This window comes from Toxorhynchites rutilus, chromosome 2, assembly GCF_029784135.1.
Source record: "Toxorhynchites rutilus septentrionalis strain SRP chromosome 2, ASM2978413v1, whole genome shotgun sequence".
In the NCBI taxonomy this organism is placed as follows: domain Eukaryota; kingdom Metazoa; phylum Arthropoda; class Insecta; order Diptera; family Culicidae; genus Toxorhynchites; species Toxorhynchites rutilus.
The window spans coordinates 275,705,399-275,732,734 of record NC_073745.1 but is presented as its reverse complement, the minus strand read 5'-3'; the positions used below and the strand labels follow the sequence as shown (position 1 = coordinate 275,732,734).

At 37.5% G+C, this 27,336-nt stretch overlaps 1 protein-coding gene and 1 long non-coding RNA gene across 4 annotated transcripts in view; both read left to right on the top strand.

Moving 5' to 3' along the window:
- Positions 1-1,689: 1,689 nt before the first annotated feature.
- Positions 1,690-2,940, top strand: LOC129770529 (uncharacterized). The gene is made up of 3 exons (XR_008742133.1): positions 1,690-1,943; positions 1,998-2,429; positions 2,486-2,940. It is a non-coding gene; the product is annotated as an uncharacterized LOC129770529 (long non-coding RNA).
- Positions 2,941-11,328: 8,388 nt separating this feature from the next.
- LOC129764303 (major facilitator superfamily domain-containing protein 6) overlaps positions 11,329-27,336 on the top strand; it is a 36,275-nt gene continuing 20,267 nt past the window's right edge. The window contains exons 1-6 of one of the 3 annotated variants that reach the window (XM_055763262.1): positions 11,329-11,489; positions 17,131-17,306; positions 24,786-25,583; positions 25,648-25,817; positions 25,886-26,189; positions 26,252-26,636. In XM_055763262.1, coding sequence (XP_055619237.1) covers positions 17,154-17,306; positions 24,786-25,583; positions 25,648-25,817; positions 25,886-26,189; positions 26,252-26,636 — 1,810 coding nt within the window. In that variant the 5' untranslated portion in view covers positions 11,329-11,489; positions 17,131-17,153. Of the gene's footprint in view, positions 11,739-17,130; positions 17,307-24,785; positions 25,584-25,647; positions 25,818-25,885; positions 26,190-26,251; positions 26,637-27,336 lie in introns of all 3 variants that reach the window. The other 2 variants (XM_055763263.1, XM_055763261.1) reach the window with 2 other exon arrangements.

Genomic DNA, 27,336 nt, shown 5'->3' with positions numbered 1-27,336 from the left:
CAGGGAGACTTCGACAAAACAATGAACTCTTCTGTCTGCTTTTTAACGTGGCGCTGGAAGGTGTTATGCGGAGAGCGGCTTTAACATGCGGGGTACGATTTTCAACAATTTTAGTCAGTTTATCTGCTTCGTCGACGACATGGACATAATCGAAAGAACACATGCGACGGTAGTGGACTATACGAGTATACGACTGAATTTGTCTACGTTGGCTCGTTGATAACAACTGGCAACAACAGCCGTGAAACTCCAAGGCGCATAGAGAATGGAAGTGATGCCTTAAGGTTAAAAAAAACTCTGACCCCGTACGAAATGTACCATGTACAAATCCCTGATTCGACCGGTTGTTCTCTATGGGCACGAAGCATGGACGATGCTCGAACAGGATTCACAAGCACTTGATGTTCTCGAAAACCGAGTATCGAAAAGGAGGAAGAACCACGCTCTGGCGCAACTCTACGACAAACCCAGCTTGAGCTTGGGGAAGGGAATGAATGTTAATATGATATTCACCGCCCGAAGGCCAGCAGGGTCGCCTCCATAGCGTGCTTCCCCAGCGATTATCAAGGAAGGGATAGTTGTTAGTGAAGGAAGGTGCCAAACTGAGGTGAGGGATGTGATTAGGAGCTCATGATTGATCGCTTAGTAGCTGACACGTAACCAATTAGGCTACGAAAACCCCCATATATACAGCGTTTTTTGTCCTGGATAAATCTGATCAGTTTTACGAAGAATTCGTGATCATGGTTCTTGATGTATTTTCAAAGAAAATGGGAACGTGGTGATAAGGATCCGATCGTCAGTACATACTTGATAGTCTTCAGGTCCATAATTGATGGGAACAGTGGAATGATTTTTTAGCATTTCACAACATTTTAGTAAAAAAACTGAAGCGAGCGGATGATAAATTGTGCGGATTGAGCGCGAAAACAAGTTCCATGATGTTAATTAAATTCTGTTATGCATTTAAACTCTCTTAGATACAAAATAAATTCATGTTAAATAATGGGCAGTTATACCGCCTGGGTGGTATCCTATGACTTACTTTCGCTATTAATACATTTCTTGAATTATCGGGGCATTTATGAGAGGTCGTAGAGTTCTTTGTATCTCTCTTAACACTCCTATACTCGCGCATAGTTCTCTGAACCCGAGAAATCAATAGTTTTTTCATTTCTCATAAAATATCAACACTACGACTTTGCGATTATCTCTAGCTTCGTTATTCGACGTTCGTCATCGTTTAGCATAACGCATGTGTTGGTACGAAGGAGACGTGTGTTACTTTTTTAACACTTTCGGTCTGAGACTCCGACGCGAGTATAGAAGTAACGTTCTTGGACAACCCACAATCAAATCGACGAAAAAAACATCGACCTAACAACGACCGTAACGCTGTTACCTATTCACGATAACGACGATTAGGTATCGACATCTGGATACGGCATTAGTTTGTATGAGGCAAACTATTCTCTATCATATTAGTCGGCCCGAATCAGTTTATATTTGCTAAAATTTGTATGAAATTTTTTTCTTGGCATAATTTTTTCTACTTAAAGTACGTTGTCATGACCCTAATTTGAATTATTTTCTATAGACGTTCAGATATTCTCAAAAAAACTTGTCATTATAATATAAAATTATCTCAAAACATATTTTTTATGACGTTTTCTCACCACTTGCAGGCAATGGTGATTTTCACTTACATAGAGTACTAATTTGATTAAGGAAAAATCATGTTCATTCATAATTTTCATTTTAAAAGTGTATTGATTCCTTCTGCAAATCCATACTGTCATGCCTATTACCCAATATCGTCAACGCGGATAGTTCGTTAGTCGAAAATACTGAATAATTAAACAAACCAAATGGCATCACTGGTGGTTCTTTTTCCACTCCGCTAAACTGTCATCTCAAACAAAAACAAATGGATCATACAACTGGTGAGTATGAAATATATTTCGGCTTTTTAATTATTAATTATTTTATCTTATCAGCTATGAATACATTCGACTCGTTTGCTTCCATCAATCGGTAAGTGAGAAAGATGATTTCTCCCATCAGTGCGGATTTCCACTTCTATCACAGCAGCCAACAACATCCGTTTTCCTGCAGCAGTAACCTATAACCCCTGTTGGCGATGCCGGGGGACAGCATCAACAGCAGCAGCAGCAGAATTTGACCATGGTATGGTATTGCGAAGAACTTTCCCTATTAGAGGTTCCGTGCTTCGCGCACATTCAAAATCCTCTTCAGACACGAAAACTCAACGACAAGGAGGTATTTATCAACTTGCTCAGCTGAATTACCACCCGGAGGAACCCGAATGCACTGATTCCGTTGTATAGTAGAATAAAAATAGGCGAGGTAAGCGAACGTAATCGCATGATATTTTAATAGTTCGCATTTTTATCCGGATCATACAACTGGTGAGTAGGGAATTCATTTCTGCTTTTCACTTACTAATCATTTTATTTTGTTTCAGCTATGAATACATCCGACTCAATCAATCGGCGAGTGAGAAAGATGATTTCCCTCATCACCACATTGCTTATTTCCACTTCTGTCACACCAGCCAACAGCATCAGCTTTCCCGCAGCAGTATCCTTTAAGTCCAGGGTGCTATTCCGGGGAACAGCATCATCAGTAACAGCAGCAGGACCTGGCCATCGATAGTATTTCGAGCAATTTTCCCCATCGGAGATCCCGTGCTTCACGCACATTGATGAACCTCCTCAGCCACATATGTGTGTCAAGGAGAAAAAGGAGCTGGATTCGAATCGTCAATCCAGACAACCCGAATGCACCGATTGCATTATATATCTTGTTTATATTTTATATGCATTTTGTGTTTTTTTGAATAAAATGATTAAAATCGATCAATGTTTTTCCTTTTCATGTTTCATAACAAACCAATACAAACAAGAGACGATCAGTGTTGGAAGCAGTGTTACATGCAGGTCGACGCCTTGCATATGTTGGTAAAAAAGTGGCGTCAAGTTGTTCGATGAATGCATATGAAAGGTCGATAAATCGATTGCAAGGTGGCAGCATTTGAGGTCGATTGTTGACATTTCATCGACCCGATCTTGGCAGGCAAAACGGATTGTGGGAAGTGACCGTTTTCCTATTTTAGAATATTGTTCAATGAAATGTATAAATCATGTTAGTGGCGTGGAATATTTATTGAATATAATTTGTAGGATCATTTATTACAGTGAAAATTTCTATAATAAATAGACATGATTTTTTCACCTGACAAATATGTTTTATTTGGCTACCGGAGAAACTGGTTTGGTCGCCGAGGATGAAATAGATTGCTAGTCGTTGATGTTGAATAGGTGAACGATGATGGCTTTAGTGTTTGATTTTCATTTTATTCGGATGATTATTAATTTTCATCCTGAGGTGTTGAATCCACTCCAGGTACCAAGTTTTATCCGTCTTGACATGTTGGTTCTACTGTTCAATCTAGTATAGACGATTTTCATGCCAACTCGACTGGCCGTTGGCAGCACCATCTCAGATAGCAGTGAAACGTTGTGGGTGTACAGACATGGGTCATTTAAAAAATTTAAAAAATAATTAGACTACTTTTTGGAAAAATCAAATTTTTTTTCTTAATTTTTTACATAAAATAATAACTTGAAAACTATGATATTCCCAAAAATATATATATGAATAGCCCTTACAATTTCCAACAAGTCGTCATTACATCGGAAGATGGGCACTTTTACAGGGAAAAAGTTTTTCGAACAACAACTTTTTCGTGTTTTCTTTGAAAAAAATACAACTTATCCTAATTTTGTTTAAAGTCAAGATAGCGATATAATGTATTCAACAATGTTTTCAATCTTGTTAAAATATAAACTTTTGTTGAAGACATCAACTTTTTATCTTTTATAATTTTTGGAATATAAGTCATTTTTGTATGAAGACTCCTGAAAAAAATAATGTTTTGCTCGTAGCATTTTTTTGTGCAAATTCTCACGTTTGACATGTTCTTGACATGTTTCTAAATAGAGAAAAGTTAGCAGAGCATGTAAATTGCGATAATTTATACATAAAAATGTTACGAATTAAACATCAATACTATTTTTTCAAAGCAAAAAAAATGAAAAAGTTGTGGTTCGAACAACTCTTTCCATGTAAATGTGCCTATCGTCCGATGTATGGAAAACTTGTTGGAAATTTTAAGAGTTATTTATATCTATTTTTTAAGAATTTTTAAAGCATGTTTTCGAATTGAATTTTAATTTCCAAAATATTTCTCTTTTCAATTAAATTTTTTTCCAAAAAAATGTTTGATAATTTTTAATGAAAACCTAAGTAATTTCCTACAGTTCATTCTCTTAACAACTTTTTGTAGATCTTATAGTTTTTAGGTTAAGATTGTCCGAAAAAAAGTTGAAAAAACTCAAAATTAAAAAAAAATCTATCAGACCTACAAAATTTTAGTCAAAAAATGAAATGTAGGAAATTATTTTGGTTTTCATAAAAAATTATCGAAGATTTTTTTCGAAAAAATATTCATTGAAAAACAATATTTTGAAAATTAAAATTAATTTTTCTCGAAAACATATGCTCTTAAAATTCAAAAAAAAAACTTTATAAATAGCCCTTAAAATTTCCAAAAAGTTTTCCACACATCGGACGATGGGCACATTTAAGTGTGATTCACATACAACATCCACGTCACGTTCACGTTCCGTCACGTCACGTTGCGTCAATTATTCTTCCATGCAATTCCTATTGAAGCATTCACATACACCAGCAACGGCAAGTCGAAGTTGCCGTTACCGGTGAATGTGAATGTTTGCATAACAACTGCTTGGAAGAATAATTGACGCAACGTGACTGGACGGAACGTGAACGTAACGTGGATGTTGTATATGAATCGCACTTTACGAGAGCTTTTTTTTCAACCAGCGGGAAACGCAATGTTTTGGTTTGGAGTTTTTTGGAAGTTGAGATATCTGACGTATGAAATTTCATACGCTGAGCCGATACAGTATCAAAAATGGAAATCATTTGAATATCGAACAAAACGGTTTTAATTCATAAAAATCAACTTCAACAACCATTTTCATGATTTATTAGCACTTTCGTGTACTGCTATTCTACGCATAATTGTCCCACGGTTCATAGGGATTGTATAGAACATAGTACAGTCATGCGTAGAACGGCAGTGTATCGGATTCAGTATCACTGAGTATGGTACCGGAAAAAGCACTCCGAAGGGTGCAAACCCACATCACACTTCAAACAAATATACGTCGTACATCGGTTGCAATACGCAAATTTTCGTTGGGTACCAGTTGGATTCGTATTAATGAAATGATTATTCCGTCAAACCTAACTCCCGATGACTTCGAGTGTTTAGGCTTGAACTGCATGAACTCGATCCTTGCTGGATTTATGTCACTCATCCGAATTTAAGGTCATTTTTTCACAGTGGGTTAAATTGAACCATAATTTCAGTACGCGCGAAGCAGTTTGCTATCCTATTTCGTTGCATAACATACAATGCACAATGATCCAGGAGATGTATTTAAGTGGAATTTAGCATTTAGAGCTTGACAGTTATTCTCTAGACAAAAACTGTCTTAGACAAAGTTTTTACATATAATAGAGCGCTTATTTTTATGTTATCAAAAATAGGGTGACCAAAATTGTCGATGAAATAAAAAAAATAACTTTCTTATCTTTAGAGATAGAGGTAAAAATAGTTCGACAATGTTGTAGTCCCAGTTATTTGAGACATCTTTGTACAACAAAGTTTTTCTCTATCTCTTAAAATAATCGTTGTCTAAGTTACCATCACCATGAAAAAAACTATTTTTTTCGCTCTAACTTTTATATTTCAAATTCTACATGCAAACTGTCTTGGAAAGACTTTAATAGCTTACTAATATAAACAATTTTCGATGCAGAACTTGTCGATATCTAAACTTCACTCAATGTTATTGATATTTCTTCCCAAAAAATACGCTCTCTTCAATTTTTTGTCATTCTTTCTGGGGCAAACGTAAAGAAAGTTTATTGATGGCATTTGAAAGAGCGTATTTCACTCTGCATTATGTGTGATTTTCAAAACTATGTTATTTTTTGTGTTTAAGTAAATTAAAATTGAAATCATGAGTTTTTGGGTGAAAAACCATCAATAACTTTAAGTAGGATTGAGATATAGACAAGTTCTGCATCGCAAAATGTTGGTATCGATAAGCTCTAAAAGTCTTACGAAGTATGTATATATGTATGATGTAGAATTTTAAATATAAAAGTTAAAGCAGAAAAAACACGTTTTTCATGGTCACCTTAATGCAACTTCGAAAAAAGCGCTAAATCGATTATTTTAAAAGATAGAAAAAACGCTTTGTTCTACAAAGTTGTTTAAAATAACTGGGGCTACAACATTGTTGAACTATGTTTATCTCTATCTATAAAGATAGAAAAGTTAGTTTTCATTCCATCGACAATTTTGGTCACCCTATTTTTAATAATAAAAAAATGAGCGCTCTATCATATGTGACAACTTTGTCTAAACAATAAATACCTCCCACAAAGTTGTTTTTAGCGCTTTCTATCTGAGTTGCATTAGAGTAACTATGGAGAAACGGTTTTTTGACGTAGGACTACGTCTAACCGGAAGATATAGGGGGTGAAATGGAAATCTAGGCACTGAACAAGTAGGAAAAAATGCAAGATTTGGAACGCTTATAACTCGAGCATTTCTCAATAGATCGCAAAGGTTTTTGCATCAATTGATAGGAAATATATCTACGCATCTATCATAACGAATAACATTTCATTTTTCTTGAGATAAATAATTGAATAATTGTGAAATATCAAGCATTGTCCAAATGCACTATGTGCCCATTTTTGATTGGTCCATTTTGTGCTCCTCAAATCGTACCGACCAAAACGGGCAACCAGAGCAGCAGCGAAATAGAATGAAGCACGATTGGAAAGGAAAAAGAAAAAAAATAAACGAAACATTGGTCGCAGTCTCACACATGCGTAATTCTCGAGCCAGCCAGTCAGCTTAAAAATCCCCGCTCCGCTGCCGTAACGATCATTCTCATTCAAACCGTACACCACATCGGTTCGCATCACAACCCATCAACAAACCAACCCAAGCAGCCATGTCTGGACATGGTAAAGGAGGAAAAGTGAAGGGAAAGGCAAAATCCCGCTCAAACCGTGTTGATCTGGAGTTCCCCGCAGGGGTTGCTAGGCCGAGCGCGTTAGTACTAGTGCACCAGTCCACCTAGCCGGCGTTATATAGTTTCGGCCGCCGAAGTGATCGAGTTAGCTGGCAAAGCTGCTCGCGACGATAAGAAAACCCACATTCGGAACAGAACACATTCGGTTCGGTGGACATCAAGACAACAGGCAGTTGTGGCGAGTGGCAAACACAATCGCAAAACGGCGGCAGCAGGTAGCAGATGAAAAAAGTTTGTTCTTTATACAAACTGCTTTGGTGGCAAATCCAGAACAAGGCGGCATCGAGGGCGTTCGAAATGGTTTTTTTCAAAACCACAAGTACAAATTTTACTAAATTGGAACCTTTCCATAAAACAAGGCGCTTTTCAGGGCCATTAAACCTTCCAAAAAAGAGTTTAGGAAATACAGTTCAATGCTTTCTAAAACATTATCCAAAAAAATAATAAAACATTTTTTCATAATTTGTTTGCCAGGATCTGATGAGTATGTGAATTTGGCAGTTGTTCTGAGCTTATTGATAGTTGGGGACTTTCCTGATTATTCAATTTTCACCAATTATTAAATTGTTTCCAGATTGAAAGTACAGTAATTTACAGTAATTTAGTTCGACATTTAGCTAATTGGACGGACATGTAATGCGACTTATTTAGTTGGACATTTTTGTAAACAAAGAGATCCAAATTATGACCCCACATTGAAAGTCGACACTGTACCACTGTCATCGCAAATGTTCAATTACAGGTTAAAATTACCTCCAATCCGATACTGAGTGGTGGTAATGCGACGTGCCATTGAATGTAATTTACTGTAAAATATGTCACAAGCTGGATGGGAAGAAATTTTCCAACTGTGAAAGCTGTGGCGAGTGGCAAATGCAATCGCTAAACAGAAAGGTTTAGCCGAACAAGATGGGGATATCGAGTGATAACAAACAATAAACTAAAGATTGAAGATAATTTTGTGATCCTGAAAAGGACCCATTTTAGCCTGCATGTGAATCCAACGAGCGAACAAATCGTAATGAATGTATTTTTTTGCCATCGCTTCCTTTTAACGCTCATTCATTCGTCTCGTTTGACTCGCCCCTCTGGCTGAGTCTGCCGATTTGTCTCTATCCTGTGAGTGTGTACCGCTATAGTATAAAACACGCGGACCACAAAAAAATATCTTATTTTCTTTCAAACCGTAAACCCGTGTGGTTGTACGGCATCGGCATCGTGGACGTAACAAAGGAGGACAAGTTAAGGGAAAGGCAAAGTCTCACTCGAACCGTACAGGTCTCCAGTTCCCTGTTGGTCGCATTCACTGATTGCTCCGCAAGGGTAACTAGGCCGAACGGATTAGTGCCGGAGCACCAGTATACCTAACAGGGATTATAGAGCTTCGGCCGTCGGAGTGCTCGAGTTGGCTTGCAAAGCTGCTCACGATAATCAGAAAACCCGCATCAAGAACAGAGCAGCTTCGGTTCGGCGCTCATCAAGGCAACAATTAGTTTCAGTGAGTGGCAAAGTGTTTCTCCGGCACGTCGCATTAAATGTAATTTACTGAACAACATGTCACAAGCTGGATGGGAAGAAATTTTCCAACTGTGAAAGCTGTGGCGAGTGGCAAACGCAATAGCTAAACAGGAAGGTTTAACCGAACAAGATGGGAATATCGAGTGATAACAAAAACACAACATCAAAGGTTCTTTTCAGAACCATCAACATATTCATAAAGAGTAAACAGTAAACTAATCCATTTTTCAGGTAGATAGGTAGGTATTCACGTAGGAGAAGAAAATAAAACAATATATTTAAAATATATATTTAACAAAAGCTGTCCGCTTTGTATAGTCCTACGTCACTCCGGTTATGTCCCCGACATTACCCACTCGTCTTTTTTTACTCTAACTTTTATATTTAAAACTCTACATCAAAATGGTCTTTGTACAACTTTTAGAGCTTATTAATACCAACATTTTGCGATGCAGAACATGTCAATATTCTAATCCTGCTCAAACTTATTGATGGGTTTTCATCGAAAAACTCATGATTTCAATTTTAATTTACTCAAACACAAAAAATAATAGTTTTGAAAATCACATATTGTATATTTTTTCAAATTCCGTCAACAAACATTTTTTATGTTTGCCCCAGAAAGAATGACAAACAAATGAAAAGAGCGTGTTTTTTGGGAAGAAATATAAATAACATCGAGTAAAGTTGAGATATTGACAAGTTCTGCATCGGAAAATGTTTGTATTAGTAAGCTCTAAAAGTCTTTCCAAGACAGTTTGCATGTAAAATTCGAAATATAAAAGTTAGAGCAAAAAAACAGTTTTTTTCATGGTGACCCTAACGTAACTTAGAAAAAAGGCGCTATATCGGTTATAGAGAAAAACTTTGTTCTACAAAGATGTCTCAAATAATTGGAGCTACAACATTGTCGAACTATATTTACCTCTATCTATAAAGATAAGAAAGTTAGATTTTTTATTTCATCCGCAATTTTGGTCACCCTATTTTTAACAACATAACAACAAGCGCTCTACCATGAGTAACAATTTTGTCTAAGACAGTTTTTGTCTATAGAATAACTGTCAAGCTCTAAATGCTAATTTCCAATTAAATGCATCTCCTGGACCATTGTGCAATGGGTTCATGGGGTTCATCATGAAACGAGCGCTCATTTACGATTGCAAAATAAACAACCGGCGAGTGGAAAAATTGACAGTTCCACGTTCTCTCTTTGATCGTTACTAATAGAGATGGGCAAAACAGTTCACTTTGATGAACGGTTCACTCATTAACCGTTCATCTAAGTGAATCAGTTCTTTTGAACCTTTCTTTCGCTCTTTCGTTCAGCGGTATTAAGAACAACATAGAATGTTAGCTGGAACCTAACATCAATAGACAGCTATTAATTGATATCGTTGGATTGGATAGTGTACGTATGAGATTTCTATTTTTGAAATTTTGTGGGGAAAGATAAGTCGCAAACTGTATGTGAAAATATGTTTGTCGGTCGGCAAAAGTTTATGTAATAATTTGATGTGCACAAAATATGTGCAATTTTTCATATTCTCTTTTTGGACAACACACAGGTTCCATGTAAGATCATATTTCATAATGTTCATTCAGGGGAAAAATCAGCAGCGATTTTCACTAACAATAAATCATACAAACAATCACGATAACACGTATACGCAATAGGCCAAACAATGAATTGAAAGCAACGAAAAAACTTTGCCCTCACTATAAGATTTTATGTTTACCTAATTCATGAATCGCCCCAGCTTCCCCCAGATTTTTTTCTGATAATTAGGAAATATATGAATGTTACGCGGAATTGAAAGAATACATGTTATTGGAAATATATAGTTTTGCTTTTAAAACTACGAAAATCTAATTTAATTTTTAACACAAAATTGAGTATACATTAACGAAACAAACCCTGCGTTAGATGCATTTTGCTCATCATGACGATATCGTTCAATTTTCCTTACAAACGTTCTCGTTATATTTGTCCATTCCGTCCAGCGCAAATCAGTTCAGCTGTACTCGTTCGCCCGCAAACACTTCGTTCTCAAACAGTTCGTTCCCAAACAGTTCGTTCCCAAACAGTTCACTCTCAATCAGTTCTTTCCCATACAGTTCACTCGCAAACAGTTCGTTCACAAGCAGTTCACTCTCCATCAGTTCACTCTCAAACAGTTCACTCGCAAACCGTTCTTTCGGAATCAGTTCGTTCACAAACCGTTCGCTCGCAATCAGTTCGTGGGGAGAATTACCGTTCTTTGAAAAAGAACGACCGTTCGTTCACTCTTTTCGGCGAACTAGTTTGTTCGTACCGTTCGTGAACGGTTTGCCCATCTCTAGTTACTAAGCGGTGTGTCCACCGGGAAGGTTAATAATTCGATAAAAAATTTATGAATTATCAATATACTCACTTATGATTTTTTTCAATGGTGAACGATCAATAGTATAATTTTGTCTAGAATTTTAAATAACAAAAATCATGATGAAACATAATATAATGCCACACCTACCAATAATACTCATTGATGAGCAAAATCGAAGAACCAGAGAAAGAGGAGAATTGTCATTAGTAGCAGGAAAGATGTTCTCGTGAGTGCTTGTGTTGTGGTTCGACGGAAGATTTGCTCGTGTACCGGCTTAATGGGTTTTCAATATAGTTGTGTGCCCTACTTCTTGTGTTTTCCATGTGCTAGCTTTCGGTATTCTTCCGAAAATGTTTTAATGTGCAGTTTAGTGCATACCGTAAGTTTCTCACATTCATTATCACAATAGAAATAGAACGAAGTGCGGATAGTTGCGTTAATTATGGTGATCTGATAAGCACAGTGTTTACAAGTGTGATAGCAGTGCTCGTTGTGCGGTGAGCACTTGTTTATCACTAAGAACAGTGTATTGATACTGCTTTGGGCGGATTAGGTGCAACGATGGGAAATCTAGAGATTAACAAGAAGTTGCTGCCCATGAAGGCGCACTATTTTCTGTTCAATGCAGGTGAGTTTCCTTTTTATTTTACGATGACCTAACCATTATGGTCAAGTGTGCCATAAAGTTACGACTTACGAGATTGTATTGTTTTTTTTTCTAGTAGCGATTGTTTTATTAACGTTCATTAACGCTCACCGCCAACTGTGAACCTGTGCGACATTTTAACCGGCCGATCGCGTTTTTGCTATATAAAGGTAGTTTTATATTATCCGATACGACACGGCTCGGTCTGAGAAATACCTGCACTGCGATAAATAATTAGTAAATATAACAATTTTTTTTGGTAAATGCTACCATCTAACTCCCAAACTCGTGATACGAAGCTCAATGTCGTCAACACGAATTTGCCTTCTCTCTCCAAAGAAAAATTTCTCCGCTTCGTCTGTACTGAGAACCCGTTAAGTGTGGTACACAAATTACGTAACGCTAAAAATGTGGATTTCCATTGTTTGGAGCTTTTTTTTATCCAAGTGAGATTCGAAATGATGATGAGAAAGTTTAAAACCTGCTAACTCCTGGGAAAGAGGAGCCATCTAACGTTCAACTCGGTTGAAACATTGCGTTCTGGAACTTTTGTAGCAACCCATGTTGCATCAAGATTAAATTCATTAAAATGATGAATCTCCATATCTACCAACTTTATATAACGAGGGTTCTCGTCTGGTCCTCAATCCACAGTAATTATGATTACTGGCTGGATGATTTCCGAATCTATATATAAAAATGTCTGTCTGTCTGATTCTTATGGACTCGGAAACTACTGAACCGATCAACATGAAAATTGGTATGTAGGGGTTTTGGGGGCCAGGAAAGGTTTTTGTGATAGTTTGAGACCCCTCCCCCTCTCTAAGGGGGGGCTGCCATACAAATAAAACACAAATTTCTACATTACTCGGGAATTAAACAAGCAAATCAAACCAAATTAGGCATATTGAGGTTTTAGGGTGCAATAAATGTTTCTATGGTGGTTAGACTCTCCACCTCCCTCTCTTAGGGGGGTCTGCCATACAAATGAAACACAAATTTCTGCATTACTCGAGAATTGATTAAGCAAATAAAACCAAATTTGGCATGTGGAGGTTTTAGGGTGCAATGAATGTTTCTATGGTGGTTAGACTCTCCACCCCCTCTCTAAGGGGGGGCTATTTCTGAATTGCTCTGCATCACACTTTCGTTCAAATCGTTTCATTTGTTCTACTTTATTGATCACATTCGATTAATTTTATAGATCGTGAAAACATTCAAAAACACTTACGATACATTAGTTATTTTTTATTTAACAACCAAAATATTCAATAGAATTAATTTATATGGCAGAACAACGTTTACCAACGTTTGCTGGTACCGAATAATTCACGAACTAAGGCAACTCGCACTCCCTTTTAGAATTGAGTCCATGAGTTCGAAGAACAGTGCCTTGAACGAAGTGCAACATACGTTAAATCACTGTATCCAATTGCTTCATCATGTCTAATGCGCCCTAGCTTTATTTTGCATCCTACGATAAAACATGGAATAAGCTAATGTTTATCAGCCAAAACAAAGTCATGATCCGGAAGATTAACACGATATTCGAGATGTACGAGGTATGGCTATTAAATAACGAGACTGGTTGCGAAAAAGGGTCATATTTTAAAAATTACGGTACAACGATATGCTCCCCTTCAATATACTCCCCTTGGCTCATCACATACCTTTCCATACGTTTTTTCCATTGTTCGAAGCAGTGCTGAAACTCTTCTTTTGGGATGGCGTTCATAAGCCACGTCGCGTTTTCCTTCGCCTCTTCAACGGACTGAAATCGGTTACCTTTCAACACGGATTTGATCTTGGGGTATAGAAAAAATATATAGGATAGAACTACGCTCTTATTTTATGTAAGTTGCTCGTTTATACCTTCGGATATTATTCTATAATGCTGTAAAATTGTAGAAACAACTGCATAGTAGAATAATCTCTGAAATGGTTTTTTTCATTCTAGAATTCTTGCCCTCGCAGAACGATACATTAGCGGATCTTATGTCGCAGTTTATTTCATGTCAATGCATTGAAAATTCACCTCAAACGCCATTCCGGTGGCCTTTTTCGCAATTGACATAGGCACCGGAATAGTGTTCGGCTACAGTCGATTATATACATGTTGCACCAGCACCATTATTCCACATCTCATAACTACATTTGGCACCGCACGGAAACAACAACAATGACAACACTTGCAAGTATCAAATATCATGCTACATGTTATTTAGTATTGCCTCAGTGGAATCGCACCTCTAGACATCGTTCGTATAACGTAAACCAAGCACCGAACAAGCGTTCGCCATAGCATGCATACAGAGTCATACATTGGTGGCTTGAACCTACTAGGAATATAAACACTTCTCATCACTTTGCACTATTCTCAAAAGAAACGCTTCTGTTAATATTACTGGCCTCGAAAAAAGTTGCAATACTTTCTCATGCTCGAGATAAGCACAGCTGTCACCTTTTGTGGAGGAAGTTTTGCTACTGGCAAGCGAAACGTAATCACATACAAAATTCCAGAACGACATTTACTTTCTTCTTGGTGACTAAACAAGCAAAATAAACTCTTTTTGTATATATCAACAACCTCAAAAACAGTAGCATTGCTTCATTATGATCAAGATTAGCGCAAATGCAATCCTAGTTGAAGGCAGTTATGCGACAGGCACGCGAACCCAAATAACTTATAACATTCCAGTAAGACATTCAAGATGCCTGGTATTCCCCAAATAATTTTTTGGTGCACAACCTTAACGCCTGCTTCGCCATAACGTCAGTTTTATTCATTGATGCAATGTCAAAGGCACCAACGAAGCCCTGCTTGGAAAAAGACTGAATCACACAGCTTGTTCTCTGCTGTAACCCCCATCGATGCGAATTCGCTAATGAGTTTGTCAAGAGCGATCGCCTTCACCACTAGCGGGGGGAGCTTGATTTTAGTTGCTGCCTGGGTAACGGCGTTTACGTTTTCGACCGACGCGCCGAAATCGCCTACTTCGCTGTTGTTCGATGCGGTCACACTCGCGAAGGCTCGGTTCAGTGCGAGCGCTTTTCACTGCACCAACATCGCGTGCATCATTAGATGACGCTTGCCTCGAAATTTTATTGCCGCTGGCAATGCGTTCGTTTTTTGCAGGGCCTGAGGGGAGGCTGCCTTCCTCTTCTTCTTGTTCATCACACATCGCGAGATGCGTCTAATTTATGACGCGGAAAGAAAAACACACGATATGAATAACGCGAAAAACGAACCGAAAAACCACACGACGATATCCAAGTTGGATTACCACTGGTGGAGTCCAATCTTAGATCGAAGCGCAGCGAAAGCAAAGTAATCTGGATTGCTCAACAGTCCGATGCCGAATAAAAGTTTGCCTCAGCGAGATCCACTGTTTATACTCTAGGCAAGTGTTCCCCTTCATTCTTCTTCTTTTCCTTTGTTCACAGAGACTTTAAATCCTACGATTTCCCCTTCGTTGCTCGTTATTGACAGCTCTGTTCGGGAAAGCACACAAATGGACAGAACCAATGTATGGGAAAATGGAAACGCTTAAAGTTTTCATGAATTTTAACCATTCACAAACCAGGGGATTCGAATGTATAGCATATTAAACAAATCTTAAAGAATTTCCGATTCGTTTAGTATAAAAATCGCCAAAATCCGTTCGCGGCAAAAATAGTTATTAACGTTAACTTTATTTCATATAAAAATGTGACCTGTTTTCTGATTTGGCACCCTTAATGATGTTCTACGTCACACATGATTTCCGACGCGCACTACAAAACACGTTCTATTCAAACCACTGCTGTTCGCAAATTACTATAGTGACAAAAACATGTTTTCGTATGTTTATATCAGACACTTTTACACTTTGTTTATATCAGACACGCTATCGAACACACTATTCGTTTTCGTTAGGACTACATCGGCAAGTTTACTGCGATCGTGGCAACAGCACCTTGGAAAATATGTAATTTACAGCCACATAAAGTCAAGAGTTTTTCTTCTCCATTTTCGTAATCAATAATGACGAAAACAATGAATTTGATATGACTTGAACTACTTATGAATTTTTGAAAAAAATCATTTTTGGAATAACTTTTTGATTTTTATTTGATTTTTCTATCGGATTGTGTCTGGCGATGAAAAGTGAATTTATTTCGAGAATCCTAAGCGTCAAATGCCTTGGGTAGGTACAGGGGAACCTTCAACATCTGTTGCACAAACCAGAATCTACTATGAGCTACTCAAAGTTGGCGAAACCTTTGATATTGAATATCGATCACAAAGGATCAATTTAAATTGAGCTTTAGGAAACGACCAGACTACTTAGAAAGGCAACACAAAGTGATTTTATTGCACGATAATGCTACATCACATATTGCAAATCCGGTAAAGAGAACGCCTGAGTTGTTTGGTTCTTTGGTTGGGAAGTTTTTTTTACATGTGGCCATACTTGACTCCTTCTCACTACCATGCGTCTATTCCTTCCAAAAATTCACATCATGTTCTGTTTCGAGAACACAAGTTGGTTCTCAGCTCCGTAGTCACTTAGAAAAACAGCTTATGTGCATATTTCACTGCTGATACGTGACAATAAATTGAACATGGATGCATCACTACATTCCACAGTTACATCGGCTATCAGTTTAGTGGACAGCGGAGAACGAAATCCAACAAAATAGATCGAAACTGTAAATGTCATCTGATAAGGAATGAAGTGCAGAATCGTGAAACTCTCAAAGAAGGCCATTTTAATATTAAAAAGACCAGGAATGAATGTTCAATAGAACATTCCGTTCAATAATCAATGTCGGCCCCCAGCTCGGTCGGGGCTCAATGTGTAAATCAACATTCGATTTGTCTTGTCTCCACATCATTACCGTTTTTAATCCCAAAAAAATAGACCACTCGTACCAGATACTGTCTCCTTCTACGTATGTACGTCTTTACGTCCGTGTACTCTGTACTAACACCACGGTTATCATCTTGCTAGTCAATTTTCTGCTATTTTGCGTTATCAGCAAAATTACATTCATGATGTCGAATTGTCTCACCCTTCCGCTGAAACAATACTTATTTTCATCATTATTGTTTCCAATTTATGTCTGATCAATGTACAATATTTGAAGTCCGCTGATACTTGATAGGTGAATGAACAGCACTGTGTTTTTACATTTCTAGGCGTATTCTGCAGTCGATAAATGCAAGATAAGCGAAAATGCATCGAAATGTAGCGTAGTAGTGTAGAGCTATTCGCGCGCATTTCATTATCTTTTGGAAATCCTCATAACTGCATTACCTGTTACACCGATAGCGTTTAGATGGCAAAAGATTAATTAAATGTTTGTTTCATTTCTCGTGTTTGCTTTGCAGGAACGGCTCCGGTAGTGCCTTTCATGCCCACGTTGGTTCGACAGTTGGGCTTCTCGACGGTTATTGTGGGCACCATTTATACCGTGTTGCCAATCGTTGGCATGCTGGTGAAGCCTCTGTTTGGCATCATCGCCGATCGTTTTCAGCGTCAGAAGTTGCTCTTTCTGCTATTCCAGGTAATCTACTGTTCCGAAATATGGACACGACATAACAGCTGACATTTTTCACTAAAAAATAATCATTAAACTGAAAATAGTTTTTTTAAATTAGATATAACGCTTGCATTGAAAAAAATTGACAATTTCGGGATGGTGATGAAAAAAAAATAAACAAAAGATAATTTAATGGGACAATTTTCTCATGAAACATAATTTCATTGACCATGTTACAAAAATATTTCGACGCCCTATCGTGAGGTCTTCCTGTAGTTAGCCGGATATTCCGCCTTGTTGGCATGCCTATCATTGCCATCCAGCGTTCAATACGTCTCGTCGCCATGACAAACGCGACGTTCCGCATCACCGTAAGAATGTCATACTCCATCACTTTGTTTCTGGGTCACAGCTTCCTGTTCCGACACGGCCGGTAAGAAATCGACACTCTGGGTCTTCGGAATACGAAACGAAACGTATGGTTTTGAGTACCAATAAAAATAGTTATCTCTATTTTTCATTCGAAACTTACTGCGAAATGTTGATTTGTGAGATAATATACACTATGCAAAATATTAACTCATTCAAACTTCATTTATTAGTGCGACAGACGTTAAAATTGAGTTTTTTTGAAAAACGAAAACTCACCGGAAATCGGGGTTTTAATAAAAAATTGTTGACTGTCATCTAAAAAAAAAATTGTAAAAAATCACTTAGTAGTTTTTCCGTTGGAAAAGTCGGCTTTTGAGAAAATTTTTTTTTAGATAACTGTAAATCTCGACGTGTCATGCAATTTTAAGACATTTAGCATAAAAAAAAATATTTGAAAACCCCGATTTCCGGTGATTTTTCGGTTTTCAAAAAACTCAAATTTTACCGTCTGCAACACTAATAAATGATGTTCGAATGCGCTAATATTTTGCATAGAGTATATTATCGTGCAAATCAACATTTCGCAACAAGTTCCGTATGAAAAATCGAGATAACTATTTTTATTGGCACTTAAAACCATACGTTTCGTCTCGTATTCCGAAAAAAAAACAAGTCCCAGAGTGTCGATTTTTGATAAAAAAAAATTTCGAGATGACACTAGACGTCTCGACGTTTCATGCAATTTCAAGACATTTGGCTTAAAAAAAAATCTAAAACCCCGATTTTCTTTGCTGCCCCCTTGGGTGATTTTTCGATTTCCAAAAAACTCAAACTTTGACCGCTTTGCGCCACCTTCCCTTAAGTCCGATTGAGCTAATATTTGGCATAGGGTGTTTTTTCGAGGTGGTGAACATTTTGTATAGGGTAACTTTTTGAAATTTTAGAGTCGATTTTTTCACATACACTCATTGGCACCCTATCCTCTATCCACAGTAATTATGCTTCTGGTCAATCGCCTGCTTCAAACGGTCAAGCTGCTCACAGTAGAGAACCGAGTTGAGGGTCTGGCCATAGTTGAGCAGCTCATAGTGGATGATTTCCTTCCAATCCCACCAAACACACAGCAAAACCTTCCTGGCCGTCAATCCGGGCTTGGCGATTCGTCCACGAATTTTTTCGCTTTAGGTTGTCGTACGTGATCCACTTTTCATCACCAGTCACCATCTTCATCAAAAATGGGTCGAGTTCGTTCCGTTTCAGCAGTGCATCGTAGTAAAAACGGAGGTAGTAAAAACGTAAAATATGGCGAATTTCTTGCTTGGTGGACTCCATCTTTGACGCGCTATAACTTGAGACTGAAAAGGACAATCACAACACTGTCAAAACGACACTTGTAGCTCAGATTCGTCTTTAAATAGCCGTATAGTATGACCCGATGCGATAAGTACAACACAAGATATGTTTAAGTGTTGCCATATATTGACAATATACGACATTTCTTTTTCCCCAAAATGAAAATCTTAACACGTGTAAGAAAAAATCAATGATTTCGAATGCTTATAACTCGAGTATTTATTGATAGATCGCAAAAATGTTTGTATTTTTTTGTACCAACAAAAAGCAACCAGAGTGATAGCGAAATACAGTTTTCCCAACACAGGCTTTTAAACCAAGAGAAATCGACATTGGAAATACAGGCACTTCTGTTCCTTATCAGTATATGCATATCGGAATGAATGTGTTTCCCAACTAGGATTTGGCGATCTTCGATCGATATTTAGAAGATCGATCTTTTCTTTTCAATCTTTTTGTTCGTAGTTTTTTTTTGTAAATTTGTTTTTCAGTGAACATTGATTTTAATGTCACCAAAACCCACCTGACAATACTCATAAACATTGGATCCTTTTCAAATTAGTCAAATTAGTGGCAATAAATTTTGGAGAAGCAATTTTGTGTTCATTACAAAACAAGTGGTTACAAATTATGTTCACACCATCACATTCACTAGGCTGACAGTGAAAATTGTGTCGAAATTGGATGATGACATCAGCGTTCTTTTCAAGAACGGGGTCTACTACCAAGATCTCGTCTAAATGCCAGACGTAAGGGACAGTTGGATTTTATGGGGTTATTGTCAGTGAACTTTTGGTTAAATATCTGTTGTTGAATTTCCTGTAATAATTTTCAATTAATTTATTTGATTGAATAACTTCATGATGGTACAAGATGAATGTCCTGGAAAATACAATTTTTCTGGACTTTCAAATTCATGTTGAGAATCATAATAAAATGCCTTCGGTATTTGAATAGAAATGCGGAATGTTTATTCCATATTTAAACAAAAGACAACAACAAAATGTGTATATAAATTGGAAAAACGGCATTCGATTCAACAAAGGTCGACTTTGGTGCCGATTTTATTTTATCGATCCCTACGCCGTTTAGAAAATCGATTCGTCAAGATCAACCTTTTTCTAATCGCCTAATCCTATTCCCAACACGGTGGAGCTGGGAAAATCTTCATTGTTTCGCTTTAAGGTCACTTACAATCCGAAAACAATGCTCGAATTCAAAAAAATTAATTGATCGATCGGAAAGTCACCAATAAGTCATTCACGATTTATCAGCCATCCTGCAAGCGACCAGATGGAAGCAGCAGCAAGGCATTCCAGATGGCCTTTGTCAAAACCGAGCGTTTAGTTGAATTTTCCAAACTGGTCATTTTTACAACTAGAGGTGAATTAACTGAGAAAGTCTCTATAATTCAAAATATTATCATCATTACACCAATAAATCTGAACATGCTCCTAAATTTACAGAAACGCTGTTCCAGCATGGAATCAACCATTCGTACGTTCGATTCAATCATACACAACCAATCTCTTCATAACGGTATGAAAACCCGTATCGCGTTATATCTATACGAGGGCTACGTACATTCGATTCTAGATTTTTTTTGAGTCATTATGTTGGTACTCATGTATCTCGCTTATGCTGACAGGTACGGGTATTTTGAATGTTCTGTTAATTTTTGACAACTGCTTTTCTTACACGTGTTTTGGTTCATCTTCGATTTATGCCTATTACCTATCTCTAGAGAAATCCCTTCGTAGTGCTGAAGCAAAATCGGCTGTGGCTATGGAAATGCTTAATGGAATGCGATAGAGTGGACCGCTCTATCTACAAAAGCTGTTCTAAAAGTATCACGATTTTTGCATACTCACGGATTACTTATATTCTATTTCAGTTGTTGACGTGCTCGGGCTTCCGGCACGCTTTACGTCGTTTACATTTTTTCCACCCTCCGAGAAATTTTTTCGAACTCCGATAAACGTTGTTTCGCTCCAAGGTAGGTTCACCAGATGTCACAATCAACATTCGGAATGTGTTCGCGCACCTAATTTTGTTTTTTCACACAAAATTTGATACAGATTTTTTGATTCATTTTTGCAATAGGCAAAAATCGAAGATGAACCGAAACACGTGTAAGAAAAGCAGTTGTCAAAAATTATTCGAAATAGCCGTACATGTCAGCATAAGTGAAAGACATGAGTACCAACATAATGCCACAAAAAATATATAAAATCAAGAATATACGTAACCCGCGTAAAGATGGGCCGTACAATTGTCATAAATGAGAATGGCCTTTGGTTCGATTCCCAGTCTACTGTAAAATTTTCGATTACACCCATACCTCGCTTTACGACCTAGATACGTTCCACGAAATTCGGCCGCAAAGCGGAAAGCCGAATAAGGAATCAATCATTCTAATACAAATTCATTATCATTCAAAATGCATTTTATCTTTTTATTTTTATTTCATTTGAATCAAAAATTAAATTCATTTAAATCTAAAATACTTACATAACATAAACATAAAACATATGCATTGTACATAAAAACCAACAATAATCTATAAACAAAAATGAAACAACTTCATGTTACATGGAATATGTGTATATATACATACCTAATTTGTATGTTGCTTAAGTTATTATCTCGCAAAATAGTTTTTCACTTCTGTACAAAAGTGATTTTTGAATCAATCCTCAATTTTTTTTTGCCGTTATAACGAAACATTGTAGGCCGTAAATCGAAAACGTGCCTGAATTCAAGCGGGCCGTTATAGCGAAATGCCGTATAAAGAGCGGCCGTATAGCGAGGTATGGGTGTATTTGGCACAAAGAATATAAATATAAACATCGACAATTTGTGAGTACCCGTAGCATTTGCACCTGGCATAAAGGTTATTCTATATTTTGCCATCTTTAACCTCGGAGCAGTAGACTCTTCAGTGTATACCATAGTGTACCCGAGGAGAGCAAAAACTAAAATATTCGCGTTATGTAATTTTTTATTGATCCCTAAATATTTTTAACCACCAAAATGTTTCAAAAAATTTATGAAAAAAACCGTTCTTAGTGCGGTTCCTTTTTTGGCAACACAAAATATTCGGGCGTGTTGCCAAAATCGAACGGGTCTGTAGCTAGTCTTCTCTGAAAAAATGCAATACTTGCGAAAAGACTGGATTTTGTTTTTGTAATTATTGATTATTTTTATTTTTTATAGTTTACATGGTCTCGGGATCAAGTTCGCTATATTTTTTTTCTTGAAAACTGAGGCTTTTTTACATAACATATCCAAAATTCAGAGAGGCGTTATTTTTTGTTCTTGAGTTATGAGTTAACGGATGGCATCAAAAATCATTTTTCCCTTTTTCTTCCAAAAATGACCGAATTGGCCGATTCAGATGATCAATATATCAATTTGAACCCAATGAGTTGGTCTTCTTTTGAAAAATACCACACTGTTAAGGTGAAGGTGGAAGCTAGCCATTGTAGTAGTATAGGTAAACCCCAATGTAAAAATGGGGTAATAGTGTTTGTGAGAGAAGAGCAAAGCACACGTAAATAGATCAATTCACTTATCAGACTGTGTGGCGCTTCATTGACACGAGTCTTTGAATACATTTGAAAAAAAAAAACAAATAACAATTCAATACTAAAGTAAAATGTATGAACGATATGTTCCGATGAACAATTGCAAATATAAATATATATAGAAGGTGCATTTGCATATGATTCTGATTATACGCGAGCGTAACATGAGCAAATTTATAAAAATGCGAATTTGGTATGGTCTTTTGGTATTAACAAGTTCTTCCGCATAGTAACTCGATGTTGATAATTCCTTAATATTTTCCTTCGTTGATCGTATTGTTTTCACATATTCACGTTGGAAAGCCTTAACCCTTCTCTTCGTTGGCCGAGGCATTTAGATTGAATTTAATACTTTTCCGTTTACTGTTTTTGAAAGCATTTTTGAAGCTCTGCAATACAATTTTCTTACCCAATGTTAAAGTTGCTAAAACTTACATTATAGACCCATTAAACGTAAAAATAATAATTGTATAGATATCAACACAATTTTATTCTATTGATTTTCATGACATGGGACGCTAAGACTCCGGAATAACATTTTATTGAGTGGTTTTTATAGCTGTTTCGATGATGTTGTTTGTCATCAGTGTCCAAAAAATAACGATGCATTCGCCAATACAAACAAAACCATTGCAGAAGATTGAAAAACGAAAATTTAACTTTCAGAGCACTTGCTCGAGTTTTCCGACGTTCTTCACTATACGGTGCGAAAGCAGATGAAAATTTAATATCTTGTGAGTAATCGATTAGAGTTTGGTTGATATTACTTGATGGGAAGTGTGCGAAAACGATCATTTTCTTCACACTGTTTCGCAAAATTATTGATTTTCGGGCGAGAGGTGAGGGAGGGAGATGAAAGAAATGAGCGCCGTTGTGGCAGCCATTTGTGGATAGCTTCCACCTTCACCTTAACGCCTCTCTGATTTTTGGATATGTTATGTAAAAAAAACCTTAGCTTTCAAGAAAAAATATAAAAATATGGTGCCCTTGGTTCCGAAACCTTGTGAACTATGAAAAACAAATTACAACCAATAATTACGAAAACAAAATTCTGTTTTTTCCTAAGTGTTATATTTTTCTAAACAAGAATTAATGCTCATTGGCTTTAATTTGATATGTCGATCATTTCAATCGGTGCAGCAGTTCAAAAGTTATGAATTTTTGTGGTGGAAAAAAGAGATATAAATAAATTTTTGGACCACCCGTGAATTTTGAAAAATCATAACTGAAGAATAAAAAATAACGCCTCTCTGATTTTTGGATATGTTATGTAAAAAACCTCAGCTTTCAAGAAAAAATATTAAAAAAATATAGCGCCCTTGGCCCCGAGACCATGTAAACTATAAAAAACGAATCAATAATTATGAAAACAAAATCCAAGTTTTTCATTATCTAAATAGAAAAAACCGGTCTAATGTTTTGCAGTAAAGAACAAAATTACCACTTTTCTTTTTTTTTTCGAAAATCTGAGAACCAGTATATCGGCTTGTCATGGAACGGCTGTATATATTTACATACAATTTGCGACTTTTAAAGAAGCGCCTTTGCTTTTCCCAGTAATTAAAAATCCATACAAATTGTTGTATTCGTATTCAATTTAACGATATCAATGCCTGGACATGAATACCTGTGTTTGTTGGGTTCCAGCTATAATTAAATTGTATTTCTTGATACCGGTATTGACACAACTGAACGAAAGAGCGAAAAAAACGGTTAAAACGAACTGGTTCATTAGGTGAAAGGTTAGCGCCTGACACTTCCACCAAAGCCCATCTCTACTCCATGGTCTGGTTTCCTTATACGTTCCCACATGTTTTTTCGTGACGGACAAGGTAAGTCGATGTGTATTAAAAATTATTCTACGTTTGCCGATTGCAGGCACTTATCATCAATTATCCTCAAAGTCTTACGTCAAGTTTCCGTCCGTGCCTCTAGGCTCAGACCTTTCTACTTTTTTTTTATTGCAAGCGTTACCTACTACAATATTTAAATGATTTTTATTTTTTTAGTTTCTTGTCGATATTTTTCCTAAAATAAAAAAAAAAGTGTTTTCACACAAACCAACCGACAAACCGTTTTCAACCATTTTCAATAGTTTTCACATACAAACCGACATAATCAACGCATTTAATAAGTGTTTTGAGTCAATGTTTCTATTTAGTCAAGTACATATGTTTCCTCCCCTCTCTAGATCCTCTCGGCAGTGCCTTTCTTCTTGATAATGTTCATACCCGCCATACCACAGGAATCGACTGTATCATTCCACTGTCACGAAGGAGCCTCCGATCTACGGTACTGTCCGTCTACCGGTACCTATCTGGACAAATGCCTCACCGATAGTATAGTTACCGATCAGACGAGCAACGCAACCCTCCGCTGTAAGCTTGACTGCCAAACAGAGCCCTGGATGTGGGACACAATATGCCGATACTGGCACGTGGATCGGTACTGCAACGACAGTAACATTCCGCACGACAAGCACCTGCAGCTAACTGGTCTCACACCGATGGATCACATCATACTGTCGGACAACTGTCTGTTCTTCATGCTCAAGGGCGCTGAAATGGACGGTGAACATGTTCCGTTGTACTGTCCAGCGAATACCACCGACTTCAGAACAAACTGTCAGGTTCATTGCGACAATGTGGACATCAATAGGGCTATAGCCCATTCGAAAATCTCTGACGAGGAAGCGAAAGGGTTGCATCAATTTTGGCTCCTGTTCTTGTTTCTGGTCCTCAGTTGGACCGGTATGGCGGTGGTCGTTAGTGTGGGTGACGTTATCTGCTTCGATATGCTCGGGGACAAACCGCATCTGTACGGCAATCAAAGACTGTGGGGTTCTGTTGGGTGGGGCATTTTCTCATTATTGGCCGGATTTCTGGTGGATCAGATGTCCCACGGAAAAAGCAATAAGGATTATACCGTAGTTTTCTACATGACAATACTGATTATTGCGGTGGATATGGCCGTTTCATCTAAACTTAAGGTAAATATTCTTGTTTACGATAGCAGCAATATGATCATATATTTTGAAACTCTTCATTTTGCAGTATACTCAAAAAAGACTTTCAACCAATATACTGAAGGATGTTGGACAAATTTTCGTCTCTATGAGAATTGTGATATTTTTCATTTGGTGTATATTAGTTGGCTTCGGAACAGCGATGATATGGAACTTTCTTTTTTGGCATCTCGAGGACTTGGCCAGCTTGCAAGAAGGGTATCGACCGTCAGACATTCATACACCACTCCAAAAATAACAGCCACATTGTTATCTTCTCGTTTCAGATGCGATCATACCGTGTGGATCAAAACTCTCCAAGGCATTGTTATGTCTATTCAATGCTTTGGTGGAGAGCTTCCCTTCTTTTTCCTGTCTGGTTGGATTCTTAAGAAAATTGGACACATTCACGCCATGAGCCTGGTACTGCTCGGTTTCGGCGTTCGGTTTCTTCTGTACTCGCTACTTGTAGACCCATGGTGGGTAATTCCTATTGAACTCTTGAATGGTGTTACGTTTGGGTTGTTCTATGCCACCATGGCATCTTATGCGAGCATCGCGGCACCGCCCGGGACGGAAGCAACGATGCAGGTTGGTTTACTTATTTCGAGGATCGGTAGATTTCCAAGCTAATCCAAGATGTGTTGCTTTAGGGCCTCGTAGGAGCCGTCTTCGAAGGAGTTGGCGTTTCGCTCGGCAGCCTACTTGCAGGAAATTTGTTCGCTCGTGTTGGTGGAAGCAGCACTTTCCGTCTGTTCGGAATCGCCGCATTAGTTCTTTTTGTTGCCCATGTGACAGTCCAATATTTATTGGATCGATTCGGAACGAAGGGTAAGCAAGTAGACAAAATTGGATTTGGTGGGACGAAGCTAAACCCAGCATATAATGTCGACAACTGTGGGTTTGAAGTCGATCGCTCTGTTACGAAAATCGATTCCATCCTATCGGAATCAACCATACAGGAAGAATTAGATGTTCACGGCAACGAGAGTTCGCAGTGGGAGAAAAACCCCGCTAGCAATTCTGACAGGTCCTTAGGTAACGTTGTCAATCAAAACGGAGTGTTTCATGACGTTGACCTAGCAAAGGATTGATAGCGATTTTGGATTGTTTTCTCGATTGGGAGAAATTAATTGCTGTTATTATTGTAGAAATTAGTACAAACATTTTCTTATCTTTTCTGCATATGATTTACTTTGTTCACTCAAGTATTTTCGTCTGAACGTAGATTTATGAAATAAATGTAGCCGTAGCCGTGTATTTGAGACTTTATAGAATTTCTTTAATGTTACTTCGGCATCTGTTTCTTCACTTTTTATTTTCAATCGGTACGCAAAAACATACTAACGCTTGCATTAAAAAAATGGACAATTTTCCGATGACGATAGAAAAAAAACTACAAAAATTAACTTCGGCAAAAACACCACTCCTGTCCAGATGATATTTTTGGATCAAGAAGGCAATCCCGAACGGAAGAAGATCGGCTTTGACATCTTTTTTTCGCCGATCGTAACACAGTAACACCTTCTTTGGGAACACGGTGTGGAAGATGTACTTCACGGCGGAACTTATATCCTTGGTAGGGGACGTAAAGTAGCTGGTTGTCTGCCAGTCGTTGCTGTCCAATGTTAAATACATATCACCGTCCATGACGACCGAGATTTTCCGCATCGTCGAAAACATTTTTCCCAGCACGGACAAACCATAGAGCGATGCTGCTTTACTGTTTTTGCCATAA